The sequence below is a fragment of the Lutra lutra genome, chromosome 9 (genome assembly GCF_902655055.1).
Source record: "Lutra lutra chromosome 9, mLutLut1.2, whole genome shotgun sequence".
Classification (NCBI taxonomy): domain Eukaryota; kingdom Metazoa; phylum Chordata; class Mammalia; order Carnivora; family Mustelidae; genus Lutra; species Lutra lutra.
In genome coordinates, this window is record NC_062286.1 from 4603714 (window position 1) to 4621514 (window position 17801).

Consider the following 17801-nt stretch of genomic DNA (forward strand, 5'->3'; position numbering starts at 1 on the left):
CTTGATCGAGGGACTCCCACTGGCCATCCAGAGGTGTGGTCACCAGCCGCTCCCTGTTTTCCTCTCCACTGTTTGCTGCCGCGTCCCCACTGCCCGCAGCTTCACCCGCATGGAGAACCTCTCGGCCCATCCTTCCTCTCCCAGGTCTGCACGCTTGTACCTGTGCCTGCGTGCCCCCACCCCCCTCTTTCCCTGGAGACCCCTCACCACGGGCAAAGATGGGCTCACATCCCTCCTTCGTCAAGCTACCCCATTCCCGGGGCAGGGCTGCTGACCCCACCTATGTGCCCCCACCAGATACTCTATTGATCGGACTGCCAGGCACATTCTGCTGGAGCTCACCTGCGTGTGTAGCTGATTCCCCCACTAAGCTGAGCTCCCCACCTCACGGCCTGGGCTTGCTGGGACTTTGTCACCCCAGATCTTGGCATCCAGCCGGCACTCGGATGATGGAATGAACCGCTTCCTCCTTTTCCATGCAGTAGCGTTGCGTTATGTTCTTTCTTCCCTCAGCCCATGTTCCTGTCCAGCATCTGGCCAGCTCCGATGACTGCAGTGTGTCTGCCCTGGGCAGATGGCGAGGAAGCGGTCGAAGATGCCCATCTATTTTCATAAATTTGAGTTTATAATAGTAACAGTTGTTATTAATAATAATTTGAAATGTAATTCAGGTGCCTGGAGGTGTTTGGAAACCATCGTCCTGACCATGTGAATTTCTAGGCATGCCACGCCATACCAGAGCTTACATATTTCAACTGTTCCCATTTAAAAGTCTCCCTGAGACATAGTCTTCATTCTCCACTGATAATGTTGTCCCCGTTCATGGATTTTCCCTCCAAATGAGCTTATGAATCACATGAGGAAATTAGTTCCATTACTTTAAGGTCACAACTGGCTTTCAGACCAAAGCAGTGTTATCTAACCCGATGGGCAGCCTCGGTCGCTGGGTTTGGTGGCCGTGACTGTTGGGCACAGTGCAGCAATCCGGAGGGCACAGCTCGTGTTTGCGCAGAGCTGACTGTGTTCCCTGGGCCCACGGGAGGCCCTTGAGTGTGACCGCCCTGGCTCAGTTCGAGTCCCGTCCTGTGTAGCCTGGTTGCTGTGTGTTTTGTCTTCACACTGGACAAGAATCAGAGCAGGAGAGACTGTTACCTTTCAGGGGGACTAGAATAATAGCTGCTGCTTAAGGAGTGCTTACTGCCGGTCTGCCGGGCTCTGGGTGTGTGTACCACGTGCACAGAAACCCTTTCCGGCCTCGCTGCACCCCGAGGTGGATGCCGATAGCCTCGCTTGGAGCAGGGGACGGGCACACTCACGCTGCTGGTACCCGAGCCACATGGTCAGGACCTGTCTCTAGACCCTGTGCTCCTCACGGTGAGGACACGCTGCTGCCTTCGGGGATGTCCCCACTGGTCACCACCTGCTAGTGACCAGCACAGAACCACATTCAGCGGGATCCCACACCTCACTAAGGAGGAGCCCCTCCTAATTATCCGATAGCTCATACTATAGGCAAACGATTTTAATCGTTATGTTTACTATGATGCTTGTGGAAGGTCCTTCCTCCAGAATGTACTCCAAATGCCAGAATCTGCTCCTGTCCGTGAGCGTATGCTCCAGAATGCATCAGGGTCTAGAAGGCTGCTCACTCCAGTGGGAGATTGTTTTCTCCTGCAGATGTTGGACTGATGCAGTGAGTTCAAATAACACAACAAATGCGTTCTCATAGTCAGTGGTAACCATTTGTAGCGGCTGACCACTTTTTCTTCCCAACGTTTCCATGCACATTTTTTTAGCTTTCTCTTTAAATTTAATGGCTTGGGATGAACATTCTTCTGGGGTCACACCAAAATGTCTCTGTCCTCTCTTTATTAGCAACATAGAAGGATGGATGTCGTTTATGGCCAAGTTCACCCATGCTCGATGTGACAGTGTGTTCCTGTCACATGTGTTGTTCCAGCGTGCCCACACTGAGAGGCCCGAGGCCCGGTGCGGCTGTTACAGCCAGTCTGTGTCACGCCAGTCGTGACCCCGGGCTTATAGCCCGTCACGCCAACCACTGTGGACCTCACCAGACTTCTCAGGAAAGTGACTCTGTAAAGACAGGCCCAGTAGATCTAACTCATCAATGAGCACGGATTTTTAACATTTATTATTTTTTTCCTGATAGCAGCAAAGTACACAAAAATTCTCATCGATCCTTTGGAAATTAGACAAATATATGAATAAAGACATAAAATTTGACCATCATCCCATGACACGGACACCTTCTTTATAAACCTCTGCCATAATTTCTTTGTCTACACATATCTAAACCTAAGTACATACTGATATTGCTTTTAAATCCAACTAGCTGATCCACATGGTTTTTTGGTGAATGTTTTACGGAGTCTTAGTTTTATTTTATAACATTTAATAACAAGCGGCCTTGGCCCCCTATAGCCGCACTAATGGTTGCAGCCTCGCGGATCCTGACCGTACCCTCCCACCCCACCCAGCCCTGCTGAGCCTCCCACTGATGGACTCTCCCCCCGCAGCTCTGCTTTCAAACTGGAGGAGGACGACGCACCCATCAAACGCTGTCCCAAGTGCAAGGTCTACATCGAGCGGGACGAGGGCTGCGCCCAGATGATGTGTCGGAACTGCAAGCACGCCTTCTGCTGGTACTGCCTCGAGTCTCTGGACGTGAGTACAGCCGTGAGCTTGACTTTGAGCTTCCGCCTGGGAGGGGAGAACACACCAGCCATTTCCTAAAGAGCTTCGGGAATGCGTCTGGGAAACAGAAGTAACATCATCGGATGTTTCTCAGTGCTTATGGAGATATGGATTCATCAGTGCAGTGGTAGGAGGAGTTCTGGGAAACAGAAGGTCAGCTCGGGCTTGGGATTCAGCCCAGGAGGATGGGCTCTTCAGGCCTCAGGTTTGGTCTGTGGGGACGGTCTTGGCTCCACCTGCTGTCACAGAACGCCAGAGACTGGGAACTGAAACAAGACATTTATTGCTCATGCTCCAGAGCTGGGTAGCCCAAGATTAGGATCCGAGCAGATTCGGTTCTTGGCATCTGACCCAGTGCCAAGAGAGACAAGAGAAGCTTTCTCTTGGCTTACAGATGGACACTTTCTCACTATGTCCTCATGTGGCAGAGAGAGAGGTGGGTGTCTCGCCCTCATTGTACAGGGGCACTAATCCCATCATGGGGCGTCTACCCATCTCATTACCTCATTTGAGCCTAATCACCTCCCAAAGATCCCACTTTAGATAGCATCACATGGGACAGGGGGGACTTGGCTTCAACTTAGGAGTCTGGGGGGATGCAAATGTGTAGTGCACAGCGGGGAGCACAGCAGGGACTGTCAGTGCACTAGGAAGGATAAACAGAGGCAGGGGACAGGGAAATGGGGTGGTGGGGGCACAGTTACTTTGCTGACCTTCTGTTACCTTCACGACAGAAAAACACACACTCTGAGCCATCTGGCAGAATGGAAGTTCCCAGCCTCATATGGCCACCTCCTTGCAAGTGCCCTGTGCCGAGTGCTTCCAAAACACTCTGTACCCCAGTATCTCTGCACTTCCTGCTGGGAGTGCCTGGCTCTCCCCTCTTGAAGCACCTGTTTTTTTGTTTTGTTTTGTTTTGTTTTCTGGGGTTTCAAGGCCAGATGCAAAGAACACTTCTTTTCGGTTCCATATTCTCCTTCCTCACCCCTATTAGGAAAATGGGCATTTTGCCAAAGTGATGACATTCTGACTTTAGTTTTACAAGAGTTTATTTGTACCTAGGTTTTTGTTTTTGTTTTTAAGACTTACTTTTTTAGTGTGAAAAGAGAGAATGCATGCAGTGGGGAGGGGCAGAGGGAGAGGGAGAAAGAATCTTAAGCAGGCTCCATGCTCCATGTGAACCTGGCACCAGGCTCCACCTCACAACCCTGAGATCATGACCTGAGGCAAAACCTAGAGTCAGACGCTTAACCGAATGCACCACCCAGGTGCCCCTGTACATAGATTTTTAAAACCACAGTTAAGTAGCAGATATAGTCATCTGTTAAAATGACTGTGCTTAGTGACTGTCAAAGCACATCAAGTCATGTGTCCTATGTATTTATATATGTCTGTCCTATACAGCAGGACAACTCTGTCCAGCTCTTCCAAAAATAGTATTAAGCCATTAAGATATAACTGAAATAAAGGAGGGTTGCCACAGATGCCTGCTTCACCTTTTTAGGAATTTGTCCACAGCCTGCCCCTGCTTCCCTCCCTCTGTGACATCAAAGCATTTTTCAGGGGAAGTGTCCCTCCTAGGGCCCACATCAGAGCAGTCAGCTTAGCTCCTGAGGGACAAGAAGGGGCCACCATCTCAGGGCTCCCAAGGTGAAGGAAGAAGGGTCCCTAATGGTGGGTCGAGTGGAGTAACTTTGAAACTTAGCCTGTTGTCTTCAGGATGGGTCTACAGATTATCAGGAAGAAAGTAAATGCCTGCTTGAGATGGAATCTTAAAGAAGGTAACAGGTCTGTAACATAAAGGCCACCTTTAAAGGTGTTAGCTAGATCGCTTCTTTTGGGTTTGTTTTGAGAAGTATGTTTTTCCTTTATTAACTATAAATTACTAAAGGGGCAGTAGAACTGTGTGTAGCTCAACAAATCTTGGGAAGATAACACCCTTTTGCTATCCTGGAGGCTTCATTATCTTATCCAAGGTCAAGTTTAAGAAATCAGTTTGGCAAGATTAATCTTCTTTATCTTAGATCCAAGCAAGTGTGTTCTGTGACCTTGTGTGGTGGGAAGAGAAGTCTAGAAGCCTGTCTCAAGCACTCCAAAGTCCTTAGGGCCTAGAAGTTTTCGGATCTATGTACTACATATGTATACAGTATATATATGAGATAATATGTGTGTGTGTGTGTGTGTGTGTGTGTGTGTGTGTGTGTGTGTGTGTATGGTCTTTCTCTCTATATATAGTTTTGCATTGTACCATGTTCCAATTTTAGGGGGAAAACTGATTTTTAAATTAGGATGTATCATCTAGTGTCTGGTCTGCAGTGTGCCACTCCTTATGACTTTTCCTAAAGGGGAGTGGAAGGGAAGTGTCCATTTTACTCTGTGTTACCCAGTCTCCTTGAAGAGTTTTTGGGGGGAAGTCTTGGACCCAGGCTGACAGAAGCAGAAGGTGTACTTCTGGGCGTGATCACTGCCCTGCTTTGATGAAGCTACAGGAACAGGAGGGGTCTTCACAGAACACAAGGCTGTCGACCCTGCTCTGGTCCCTGGAGAAGCACCCTGTCTGTCTGTCTGTCTGAGTTCTGAAGCCCGGCATCCCGACTCTGCCTGAACTAAGGACTCAGGCGCCCCGCCTTGCCCTTTTCCACCATGAAAGTCATCCATCCTCAAGGCCAAGCACTTCCTGTTTGTAAACAAAGAGCTGCTGAGAAATGACCCTGGGGCCTTAGAATGCAGATTATCAGGGAAAAGGAGTCTGCTGTGGAGCGGTTCACCATGATTTAAGACAAGTGCGAAAGCCTGGCTGGAGGCCGGCCGGGCTTCTAACACAGGAACGCCTGTCACTTGTCTTTCGCTTGCTGGTGTCCACTCGGCGGGGGGGTCTAGATTCTGTGCGGCTGCTTCCTTCCAGCATGTGCCTCGTTCCCCGGCCTGTGCCTATCCCGGGTCCTCAAGGGTTCGCCCGTAGTGCTCCCCCACATCCCCTCTGGGATGCCCTCCCAGCAAGGGACACTCGCACTTTCTTTCTTTCTTCTGTTTTTTTCGGGGAGTACATAGATCATCTTTGTTAGGGTAATTGTTCAGTGCCTACCCTGTGCGATTGGCTCTACACACCCATCATATTTGATCCGTGCGTTCTTTCTGTGAGAGTGGGAGGTATTTCCTTTCCCAAGGGGAACCCAGGAAGATTTAACAGCCTTCCCCAAAGGCACTGGAGGAGTGAGGAACGAACCCGCATCCACTCTTTCATCTTTCAGTCTCTGAAAAATACCACAGTTTGGGGTTAGAGCAGCAGTGGCCAGAGTTTGACACAAAAGGCCTGAGGGGATTTATTTTTAACTTTGAAGATCTCTGTGATGGCAGCTTTCTGCTGTGTTCCATTGTTCCCGTTTCCAGCCAGGGGCTTTTTTCTTTTTTTTAAAGATTTTATTTATTTATTTGACAGAGAGAGATCACAAGTAGACAGAGAGGCAGGCAGAGAGAGAGAGAGAGAAGCAGGCTCCCTGCTGAGCAGAGAGCCCGATGGGGGACTCAATCCCAGGACCCTGAGACCATGACCTGAGCCGAAGGCAGCGGCTTAACCCACTGAGCCACCCAGGCGCCCCCCCCTTTTTTTTTTTTTAAAGATTTTATTTATTAAGGGGCTTAATGGGACCTCCCTGAACAGTAGTCAAGACAAACAGTCCCGTGCAGAAATACAGCCGGATTCCTGGCAGGGCCCGGGGGCTGTTCTGCCCAAGGCCTTTGCCAATAAACTTCAGGTCACGAGGAAATCATGTATATTTTGTAAAAAGCATCTTAGAGTGGAAGGTACCATTTGAACGCGCTTCTGTTCAGCCCCGGGACTCGGAGCAGCAGCGCCCCTGATCAGGAGGAGCTGGGGTCGCCTGGACACATTTCGGGTTTGTTTCAGAAAACGAACTCAGAAACTATCTGTTCGCCTACGGTGCGAAACTTTGTGATGGGCAGTCTGGGAACACAAGACCCAGGCACGGAGAATGAGCTAATCTCCGTGTATGATGACGTCAGCAGAAGGGAAAGCAGAACTGAGAATTCAAGGAGGGGCACCTGGGCGGCTCAGTTAGGCTCAGTTAGGCTCAGTTAGGCTCAGACTGACTCTTGGCTTCTGCTCAAAGCCATGATCTCAGGGTAGATCTCAACTGTCGGGCTCCGCGCTTAGTGGGGCATCTGTTGGGAGAGCCTCCCCCTCCGTCTGCCCCTCCCCCTGACTTACATGCTCTCTAAATAGATAGATAAATAAATAAATAAAATCTTAATTAGAAATTCAAGGAAGCGAGGTTCACAGTGGACAGATGTCAAAAATTGTTTTAGAGACAATGAAGCTCAGGCTGGAAGAGGCTTCCTCTTCATTTATCCCCGGGCTTCCTCCCACTGTCGAAAGGACTCAGGGAAGGGCAGGGAGGCAGATGGTGGCAGGCTGGGCCTTCCAGCATCCTACAAAGGCTTCCCGCTGCGACCCCAGAGAGACTAGTGCTCTATGATGCACACGGTGCAGCCTGGCACCAGGAGGAGGCCGTGGATGGTCCACAGATTCCAGGCCAGCGCCGTTCTCCGGAGGGGAGCCAGGTTCGCCGAACGTGGTCCCTCAGTCTGGTTCAAGCCAGGCTGATTTTAAGGGCCAGACCCCAGGCTGTATGCGCGGCAGCCCAGGGCTCTCGGAAGAGTGACTTCCCCGCCCTCAGTAACACTGGGCCTGTTCGCTTATTTATTCCTTTCTCAGGATGAGGCTGTCTGTTTACACCGTTGGTTGAGTGAGTAAACAGCCGTCAGCCCCTCCTGGGTACCGTTTATGGAGCTGTGTCTTTGTTTAACGAGAGAGAAAATGGTACTTCCTGTTCGGAGGGCGGGGAGCAGAGGGTTTGGGTAGAAAACCCGTTCCCGCAGGCTCAGCTGGTGCTTGCTCAGGGTTGGGGTGCCACGCACGGAGGCAGGCACATAGTTCAAGCTTGTCCTCAGTTGGGGGGGCCCAACTCCTAGAGCCTGAGGATGACTGGAGGTTGCATGGGAGGAGAGAGCCCCAGGGGCGTGGGGAGCAGCAGGAACAGGATGTCTCGGTGAGTCAGAACTCACTTCAGACCATCGGAGGGCCCCTAGGTGGCAGATGGTTGCCGACCCAGTCATTGCTAAGTAATGAGTCCGCTTTCGTGGTCTGAGCTGAAAGGAAGAGGCACTTCGCAGGTGACAAGCCCCACGGTAATGGAGGAGGACGAGCCAGAGATCAAGGGAATCCTCTAATCCAGGGGTAATCCTGCGGGCGGGCGGGCAGGCAGGCGGCAGGAAGATGTGAAGGCCGACGTGCTCCCGTGGAATCAAACACAGCCAGGGCCCCCGAGCCGCTCCTGGGGTAGCAGGAGCCTGTGACCTACTTGTTCATAAGCCCCGCATCCCAGATATTATGTGTCTGCAAAGGCAGGAGGCAGAAATCTGGGGCAGGGCTCCCTCTAGTGCCCACAGCCGCGTCCCTCCGGGGATGCTCCCGGGACCATGGAGCACCGAGATCCCACCGGGACGCCCAGCACCACGGGTGCGTGTTCTTCTTCGGCCACTCACTCCCTCTCAGACTCCCACTTGCTTTGGAACTAAAGAAAGAAACTCGGCCCCGGCAGGACTCGCTCACTGTTCCGAGAGGAACCTGCCATCAGCCCTGCTCTCTCTCTCTCTCTTGTCTTCGCAGGATGATTTCCTTCTGATCCATTACGATAAAGGACCCTGCAGGAATAAGCTGGGCCATTCCAGGGCGTCTGTCATCTGGCATCGGACACAGGTAGGAGGTGACTTACCTGAAACTTTGATCTCCGGGAGAGAGACCCGGTGCTCCCGGGGCTTGGAGACACGCTGTATGGAAAGCAGAGCTGGTCGACATGGGTCCCACCTGACTTTCTTGGTCTAAGATCATGCTTACCGTAGCCCTAAGGGTACCGAAGGGTTAGGTTGCAGGGTACCCTCAGGGTAGCCCTGGCCCGAAGTGGCAGTAAGTATGCATCGTGATTAGCACGTGAGAGCTCCTTAAGGTCAGACTGGCTTCCCCACGCCTGACCCACGGCTTTGATGGTGAGCCTCTGGGTGGCTTAATCCTTGCGTGGCCCTTAATGTGGATCTTTCTCTAGTGGCCTTGGGGTAAGCAAGGTAGTCCCAGCAAAGGGGGACAGAGAGAATGGAAAAAGTCCCTCCCTGGGAGTGTCTAGGCGGCCGGTGGGGTTTCTGCAGGGCCCATGAATTCATGTTCATCCATACTTGGAACACGCATTCATCTCCCGCCACATGCCAGGCCCTCTTCTGGGGCTGGAAATACTCCAGGGGATAAGATTGATGTGTCCCTGTCTTGCGGGACCCGCGTTCCGTGCAGGGACAGGGATAACAGGTGCCAGGAGTCAGCGGGAGAGGAGGCCTGGCCGGGAAGGGCCGTTGGAGGTGGTGCCCATGGCGGAGTGCTGAGTGACACTAGCCCTAAAAGTAAAATTCCCAGCGGCTCTACTGGCAAAAACGGGTGTATTGGGGAATAGCATAGGAATGCCACTTGGGACAAGCAAGCTACAGCCAAACCATAGGCAGGTCTGGAGAACAAAGGAGAGCAAGTCCCTTTGATAGAAGAAAGGCAGCCGTAGGGAAGGCTGTTACAAACATCAGAAGTCCTTTGGAATAAACTGCGAGCCCCAAATGTCGTGGCTTCTCCCTGGCTGAGTTGTGAGCATCTCTCCGTGGTTGGGCTGCTCCTGGGGGAAGTGGGGAGGAGGAAACCGTCCTTCCTCCTGCTGAGGAAGCAAAGGAGTAGCTAAAGTAGTATCCCCATGTGGGTTCCTGTTGGGTCTGACCCTGAGGACACCTGAGGTCTACCTGCTGACCCCCCGATGCCATTTTAAATGAGGTTTCCTTTGGATAATTTTCACAGTGATGAGGAGGAGCTGGCTGTGGGAGTGGGGGACGGGGCAGAGGGGGAGTCAGGCAGAGAAGGGACAGTCAGGCAGAGGGGGGACAGCCAGATGGGGGGGGGACAGTCAGGCAGAGGAGGGATAGTCAGGCAGAGGGGGGACAGTCAGGCAGGGGGGGAGACAGGCAGAGGAGGGACAGTCAGACAAGGGGGGACAGTCAGGCAGGGAGAGAGTCAGGCAGGGGGGCAGTCAGGCAGGAGGGAGATAGGCAGAGGGGGGACAGATGGGGGGAGACAGGAAGAGGGAACAGGGAGGGTTGGGGGTAGAACCATGGGGTGATGGTCTGAGGGGACAGAGCAGGGGTGAAGCAGAGCAGTCAGAGATGGTATGAGAGGCCGGCCCCCATCTGCCCTCAGGCTCACCACCCCTGTGTGGCTGGTTGAGGCAGGTGGGGCTGCCCAGGGAGGGGTTGGAAGAGCCGGTCATGGGGCAGAGGCCCTGGAAGTGCCCTGACTCACCGTCTCTACGGCCCGCGTGGCGGAGCTGCTGAGGCGCCCGGCAGGACTGTCGGGTCCTCCTCCGGCGACTGCGCCGCAGTGACTCCCCATTTCTAGGGGTGGTGTTCGATCACTGTGTGTCGTTTGTTGACGTTACAAAGTCCCTGTGTCTTCGCTTTCCCAATTTTAGATGCGAAGTTAGATAACATTGTTTTAGATTTTTTTGGAGAATTTTAGCATGAGTCCTTGTGTTCCTTGTAGGCTGCTCCCCGTATTTTTTTTTTTAAGATTTTATTTATTTATTTGACAGACAGAGATCACAAGTAGGCAGAGAGGCAGGCAGAGAGAGAGAAAGGAGGAAGCAGGCTCCCTGCTGAGCAGAGAGCCCGATATGGGGCTCGATCCCAGGACCCCGGGATCATGACCTGAGCTGAAGGCAGAGGCTTAACCCACTGAGCCACCCAGGCGCCCCTGCTCCCCGTATTTTTGTGGGACTAAAAATATCACGTGCCAAATACATTCTACCTAGAACCCCGCCGTGAGTTTTCTCACAAGGCGTCCTGCCGTGAGCAGAAGGGTCTGTCACATAAAAGTTTTGCACAATTCCATTCTGTCTGAGTGACGTCACTTCGTTTATCCGGTGTCACAGGGTCTCGTGCGGACACAGTGGTCTTGCGAACAGGAGGCAGCAGTCGCAGGGAGGTCTGGGAGGCTCTGGCTGCAGGGTGCGAGAGATGTCCAGCTTGCCCGCCCCCCACCCCACACAGAGTGCTCCATGGGAGCAGGAGATGCTTATGTGTCTGCGCTTCCTCTGCCCCTCGCCCGTCCCTTAGACACCGTCACTAAGACACGGTCGCTGTCTCTGGTGCTGGCCTGGGGTCCGGCGTTGGCGTCCGGCGTCGGGGGTGGAGGTCCATGACCTCCGCCCTACATCCATCTCCTCCCTGAGGACGCCATCACCCCGCCGGCAAGGGTCTGCTCCACACTGGCTCTTCCTTTGCTCCTGAGCAGGGATCCCTAGGGCCACCCCCCACGCAATGAAGGGGGAGCTCCCTTTTAGGCAAAGGATGGCATTTAAGAGAGCCAGCGGATAACTGGGCTCTGTACGCACACCCGTGCCTGGAGCTGTGCCCACGAGCGCCTGCGGGGCCAGGCTGAAGGGCGGGAGCGCGCCCCAGGCAGCCCATCCTGGACAGCCCGTGCGGGGAGCCGGCCCGAGGGTATGTCTCACAGAGCTCCGTGGAACGGGCACAAGCACCGTCTCCTGTCCTAACCCAGGGTGCCCCATGCCTTCGGTCTTCAGCAGATCTCGAGACAGCTGCGTTGCTTTCTGGCCATAGACTTTGTGCTGGTGAAACGAGGATACCGGAGTGGACTATCATGGAGGGGTCACCGATGACTTCTTATTCTGTTTATAGGGAGGTGGGACCAGCCCTTGTGACCCCAGTGATAGGGGAGCCCTCTTTGTGCACTCCTGGTCCCTCCTGTGACCGCATAGCCCCCCTCGGCTCCCAGCTGCCGCTAGCTTTCCCCATGTGGGTGACAGAACATGTATGAGTGGAACTTGGATTTTCCCTTGAGATCCTCTCCTCCTCCATGTGCCCCCCATTTTGTGACGTGCCTCTCCAGCCTCCGTGTCACTCAGACAAGAGGCCTGGGTGACCCGGACCCCCCAGTTCCTCCTGGGCTCACTCCCCTGCAGCCAGTGTGTCTCCTTTGTGTACCCTAAACCCCACTCCCAGCCTTGCTCCCTTTCCCGCTTCCCCTCAGGCAGCACCACTGTCCAACCCTCTTGGAAATGCATTGGTTTGCATGGTCAAGGCCGGCCGTCTGCCCTGTGGCCCTCATGGCCCATTTTGCAGGTACCGCGCTGTCTGGGTTCCCAGAGCTCTCGTGGTGCAGAGTTGGAATGTGGGTGCCCCAGAGCCCTCGGGAGCCTGGATAGGAGTAGAGGGAGTTGAGGAGAGTCCCGTCTAGAGGGTGCGGGTAGCCCGTTGGGGGCCCCCAAGAGCCAGCGCATGGGACCCAAGTCTCCTGGAGAGGGGTGCCATCAGTCCTGTGTCCGTCCCTGTGAGACCTGCATCAGCCCCCGATCCCACTCCACCCCACCTGGGGGCTTCCCGGATGCTCAGCTTTTCCTGACTCTCCTATAATCCTGTGCTCACTTTGGCAGCACACATACATATACATATACACATACACAGATACTCCTGCCAGGGGTCCTCCTTTGTTAGGGGCTGAATTAGCTTCCCCCGCCCCCGAATTCACATCTTGTAGCCCAAAGCTCCAGTGCCTCTGAGCGTAACTGTATCTGGAAGTGGGTCCCTCAGAAAGGTGATGACGTGACCGTGGGGCTGTTGGGTGGGCCCTGATCCAGCGTGACCGTTGCCCTTCTGAGGAGATGAGGGCACAGACAGGTGCAAAGGGCCAGCCACGTGCAGATGGGTGCAGCTCGGCCTCAGACCCTGCGCCCCCAAGGATGGTGAAAAGAGAGATGTCTGTGGTGCTTGGTTCTGGTGGCCTGAGCTGATGACAGCTTTCTAGATGGCCTTCTCTTCTGCACACAGATGGTGGGATGGCTTAATTCGGTTGTTTTCCACAATCTGTGCTCCCTCCCTGGGAGGCAGTCCCTCACTTGAACATCTGTGTGCTGATGGTCCTGAAATCTGCTGGCTCCTCCCCAGAGCTCGAGACCCATGTACACACCGACTGTCTCATAGATATCTTCACGTGGGGACCCGCCGGTCGCTCACGCTCAGAACATCTGAGTGGAACTCACCGTTCTTCTCTTATTACCGAGGTCACACATCTGTCCCCTCTGGCCAAAACTGAGCGCAGCATTCTTGGATCCCTTTGTGTCTTGCTGATTTTGCTTTCTGAACTGTCTTCTGGTCCAAGCCTCTCCTCCCCATCCTCCTCCTCCCTTCCACCTGCCTGGCCTGCTGGGAGTCCCGGAAGGGTCTCCTGGCTCCGTCTTCCTTCCTGTGGGCCATCCTCCATAAAGCCCCTGGAACTCACCTGCTCCCTAGTCTCTCAACATGACAAACAGTCAGCTTCCGAGCGGTGATCCTGCGCTCCCTGGTTTGGCTCTGCCGGACTCCGCCCCGTGTCCTGCCTGCACACGTCCCGTTATCTGTGTTCCCTCTGCTCAGCCAAACTGTCTGAGACTCTCTCTTCCAACCCCCTCAGCAGATCTGCGCCTGGCTCACGCCGCCTGGAGCTGCGGCCTCCCCAGGGAAGCCCCCCGAGCTTCCAAGCACCTGTTTTCTGCATCTCAAATCTGTGTCTGGGCAGTTTTCACCCCTTTGTCACGACTGATGTCTGCCTGCCCTCGCACCAGAACCCGTTCTTTCAGAGGACAGAGAGGAGCCTTAGGAGTTCAGAGCAAAAAATATTCACCAGCAGAGGAAAGAGGAGCTATTACCAAAGGCGGGCAGGAGAGAGGCGGGTGCTGTCCCCTGGTGGGCATCGGCGTAGCCTCGGCTCACTGCCGGTTCTCATACCTTCTGGAATCCATCGCCTCAAGCGCACACCCCAGCAGTGCCATGGTTGGTATTTAACTGCTGGCTCCTGGGCAGGGGACGCCCCAGTCTGCAGCGCTGCGTGGTGCAAACACTCCCGCAGTGGCTCTCTCAGTCTGTTGCCGTGATGTCCCTGCAGGGGGACCTGGGAAGAGCCATGTGAGCAGCCACAGCCCTGGGTCCCTCACCCCTGTCGCCCAGCTTCTGCCGCATGTGGCCCGTGCTTGGCAGGCACTGAGGCTGGAGGCAGATGCCCAGCATCAGTCAATTAAAGACGTTCCGTGCATTCACCTCACATATCTTTGATTTTGGCGTCTTGTCCCCCAGCACTGTAGTGTGTTTGTAGAACTCTCCGGAGGAGGTGACTCAGAGCCTACCAGTTCCCTGCAGCTGGCTCATCTCCTGAACATCCATGACGCGTTTACTGTCGGAGCCGCCGGGGGGCCGTGCGCGGTCAGAGAACCCCCGCCAGGCCGTGGACTCCCCAAGATTGCCAGCACGAGCGGTGCTGCACTGCCGTGACGCCCTTGGAGCCTGGACCCACTGACCCCCGTGTCTCCAGCGGTGACGGACCCAGGGCCTGACACATATTTGTAACACACTCACTGACTGGCTGTTTTTGTTTTGCGACATTTGCTCCCTATGTCACTCTTTACCTCTGGCTGCTTTCCTTCTGGCAACATCTGCTCCTCCCGTCACCCGTCAGCAGGAGATCCGTGTCCTTGCTTATGAAACGCAGGCAGAGTAAGAGGCAAGAGAGGGTGAAAACGAAGGCACATTATTGCCCAAGAATGGGAGCGTTTGGTCAAGGATTTTGGTATGTTAGTGGCTGCGAGGAGTCCCTGGCTTCTTTGGGACTGACCATGTGCTCCCAGTGGCGGGGATTACGTGGACACCCTCGAAATAACCCCTTGCTGGCGTTTTCATCTCTTCTGAGGTATTAGTGTGCACGTGATTTTAACAAAGCCTGATCTGATTTCACATCCCGTAACCCACCGTCGACATTACGTTCAGACAGGACGGACGTAGTCCGCAGGCGGGAGAGCCCGGCTCCTCGCGTGAGCGTCGTGGTTGCAGAAGCATGTGGCGCCTGCAGGACAGTTTCCAGGAGGAGGTCTAAGCGGAGGCGTACTCTCTTCCACACATCTGGGTGCCCTGGCCTGGGATCAAGCTTCAGAGCCGACAACGGCCCTTAGAGATCTTGTACCTCGATGGTTTATTTTATCTTTGAGAATGATGAGGCACAGAAACACTAACAGGGGAGTCTGAATTAGAACAGTGTGCCTGGGCAGTCGTGTATGTATCATTGTGAACACTAGGTGGCGGTCTGACTCTGCCCTCAGATGGCCCTTGGGGCTGCCCTCTGCCTGGGGGCGTGTGCCGCCAGGGCCAGAGGCTTTCAAAGAGGAAACACCTGGCTCTTTTGACCAGCCACACTGCCTGACTTCCCTGACAGCTTGTCTACATTTACTCACCCCTAGGCGTAAGCATGCGTTATAAAACAAAGCCAAAACTTGTAACAGTTTTGAAAGCAGTCCTGGGTTAAACTCCGGAAATGTCATGGGTTGGCTTCCTCCCTGATACGCTGTGCCTGAGTCTCTCCTGTTCTCCCATCTGGAATGCCCGATCCTAGTCTTTCTGGTGCACTAGCTACCCCTTCATCTTCGTAATCTCAGTCCTCCATCCTCTTAGCAAATGTCTGACCCTTGGACTCCCTTTATACCTGGAACGTGATGGCAGTGTATTGGCAATCAGTTAAATCTCAGTGTCTTTCCATTGAACCGGGTGCTCCTCTAGGATCCATGACCCGATGTGTTTCTGTATTTGTAATACCCAGCACAGTGTCTGGCTCAGGGGAGGCTTGTTGGCTAATTAGATATATAAATAGATAGTGGTTTGGGTGCTCAGATAGAAGGGGGAGGAAAGGGAAAGGAAGAAAAAGAAAGGTCAGGTGGAGTGAGGGGAAGGCAGCGAAGGGAAGGCAGTATTGGTGGATGGGCGGGTAGATGAATGGGTGACTGATGGATGCACGATAGGGTAGGTGATAGGTGGGGGGTATATGGTTGTGTGAGGAGGATAGGGGGATGGATGATGTGTGGATGATGTGTGGGTAGATGGCAGGATGGATGGATGATATGGTTGGGTGGGTGGGTGTGTCGACGAATGGATGGGAGGTTGATGGGATGGATGATATGGATGGGTAGAGGAATGGATGGATGGCTGGGTAGATGGATGGATAGGAGGATGATAGGGGGATGGGTGATGGATGGATGTGTGGATGGGAGGATGGATGGATGATATATGGATAGATGGATGGATGGATGAGTAGATGATGGATGGAAGGATGATGAGGGATGGGTGATATATGGGTGGATGGGTGGATGGGTGGATGGCTGAGTGGATAGATAGCTGGGTGGTTGGGTGAACGGATGTGTGGGTAGATGAATAGTGGGTGAGGGATGGGTGGACGATGGGTTCATGGATGGATGGATGGATGGATGATGGGTGAATGGATAGATGAGTAGACGGGTGGCTGGATGGGCACATAAATGGATGATGGATGGGTAGAGGATGGGTGGGTGGGTGGTTGTGTGGCTTATGCTTCGTCTGTGGAATTTGCAGACTAGCCACCTTACCCTCTGTCCTGTGTTTCCTTCTTGCAGGTCGTGGGCATTTTTGCTGGATTTGGGCTCCTGCTATTGGTGGCCTCGCCTTTCCTGCTCTTGGCCACTCCATTTGTACTTTGCTGCAAGTGTAAGTGCAGTAAAGGTGACGACGACCCATTACCCACCTAGAGGAAGGCACGATGCTGGAACAAGACCCTGCCTCTGGGAAGCGTGGCTCTCCCCCACCCCGCCCCACGGTCCCCTCTCACTAAACATCTTTCTTGCCTTATGTGCCCCATTGAGCTTCACAGTGTCACGCTGGATGCCGTGATTTCAGGGACTAATGTCAGAACTTCTGCTGAGGCCCTGGGGGCAGTCACCTGGGTATGGGGAAGGCAGGTTGGCGTGGGGAGGGCACGTCACCACAATCCGTCTCTGCCAACTTGACAAGGGAGGTGTTGCACGGAGCGCACCGGGCAGTTTTCTCCCAGTGGGGATAGACTAGGAGTGTCTGATGGTTGCTTAAGAGACCCTTTTGTGCAAAATGTCGTCCGTCTCCTCCTTGGCGTCAAGATGGTGCCATGTTGCTGGGAGAAGAAGTCTTTTGAGGATTGCAACTCACTTCAGACAGAATCCGATAATTCTGACTTGAGAAAAGCACTCTGTTTATGACAACTGTTTTTATTACTAATGGCATTTAGTAAAATCCTTTTTTAGAGGGCGTTCTTTTTGTTTGTTTGTTTGTTTTGTTTTTTGTTTTTTGTTTTTTCTTCTTCCAACTGAATAGTGAAAAATCAACAAGGTGCATCTACACCATCCTATGCCTTTCTGGAAATGTGCATTTTAGGAAGATATCGTTAAATGACTTTTCTGGCTTGGCCACTTTTCAGGAGATTTAGAAAGCCTTACGCGCTCTTTGTGTTTTTCTTGAAACTTGTAACGACGTTTCAAACATGACAAGTGGTGTACTGTTGTAAACGTGGGTTCCTCTGTTGTTGCGTTTCTTAGAAAATACCAGTGTGTTTAAGAGGAGTATCTTCATCATTACATTTTCCTTTTTTGTTCTTGTTTTCTCTCTCTCTCTCTCTCTCTCTCTCTCTCTCTCTCAGGGCTTCTCTCTTCTCATCCAGGTATGAGCAAATACTTTTTAATGTCTTTGGAAACCAAGTGCTTTACTCGGGACTTGCTCTGCTGGGAGTCACGATGGTTTGGCTGCTCACCTACACCTCCTCATGTAGACAGTGAGAGGAGAACAGTGCTATTGGTCCTCACCAGCAGGGCTTCCTGGCAAGACTGGAGGACTCCTGGGACCTGGGGGAGAAGCTTCCTGATTTTCAGTTTTTTTAAATGACTAAGTTACTTTGGAGAAATCTGTGTCTGACACAGCTCCAAGCCCTGTTGTTAACCATTTTGCCCCACTGGAAAAAACCTTCCATTTCACTTATTTTGATTAGAAGATCTTACCATTCAGCTCCTCCCAGGCTGGGGGTGACTGTCCCCCAGCAGCAGAATGGGCGGGTCAGTAAGACACACGCTATAGCCGCCAATGTTTAAAAAGCGGAGAAACTGTCTTCTTTA

At 53.2% G+C, this 17801-nt stretch overlaps 1 protein-coding gene across 3 annotated transcripts in view; it reads left to right on the forward strand.

Annotated features, from left to right (window-relative positions):
- The window catches only part of RNF144A (ring finger protein 144A), a 105010-nt gene extending 88062 nt beyond the window's left edge, over nt 1–16948 (forward strand). For all 3 annotated transcript variants that reach the window (XM_047745552.1, XM_047745551.1, XM_047745550.1), the window contains 3 exons: nt 2538–2685; nt 8405–8494; nt 16281–16948. In XM_047745552.1, the coding sequence (XP_047601508.1) occupies nt 2538–2685; nt 8405–8494; nt 16281–16412 (370 nt within the window). In that variant the 3' untranslated portion in view covers nt 16413–16948. The remainder of the gene's footprint in view (nt 1–2537; nt 2686–8404; nt 8495–16280) is intronic.
- Nucleotides 16949–17801: the final 853 nt, after the last annotated feature.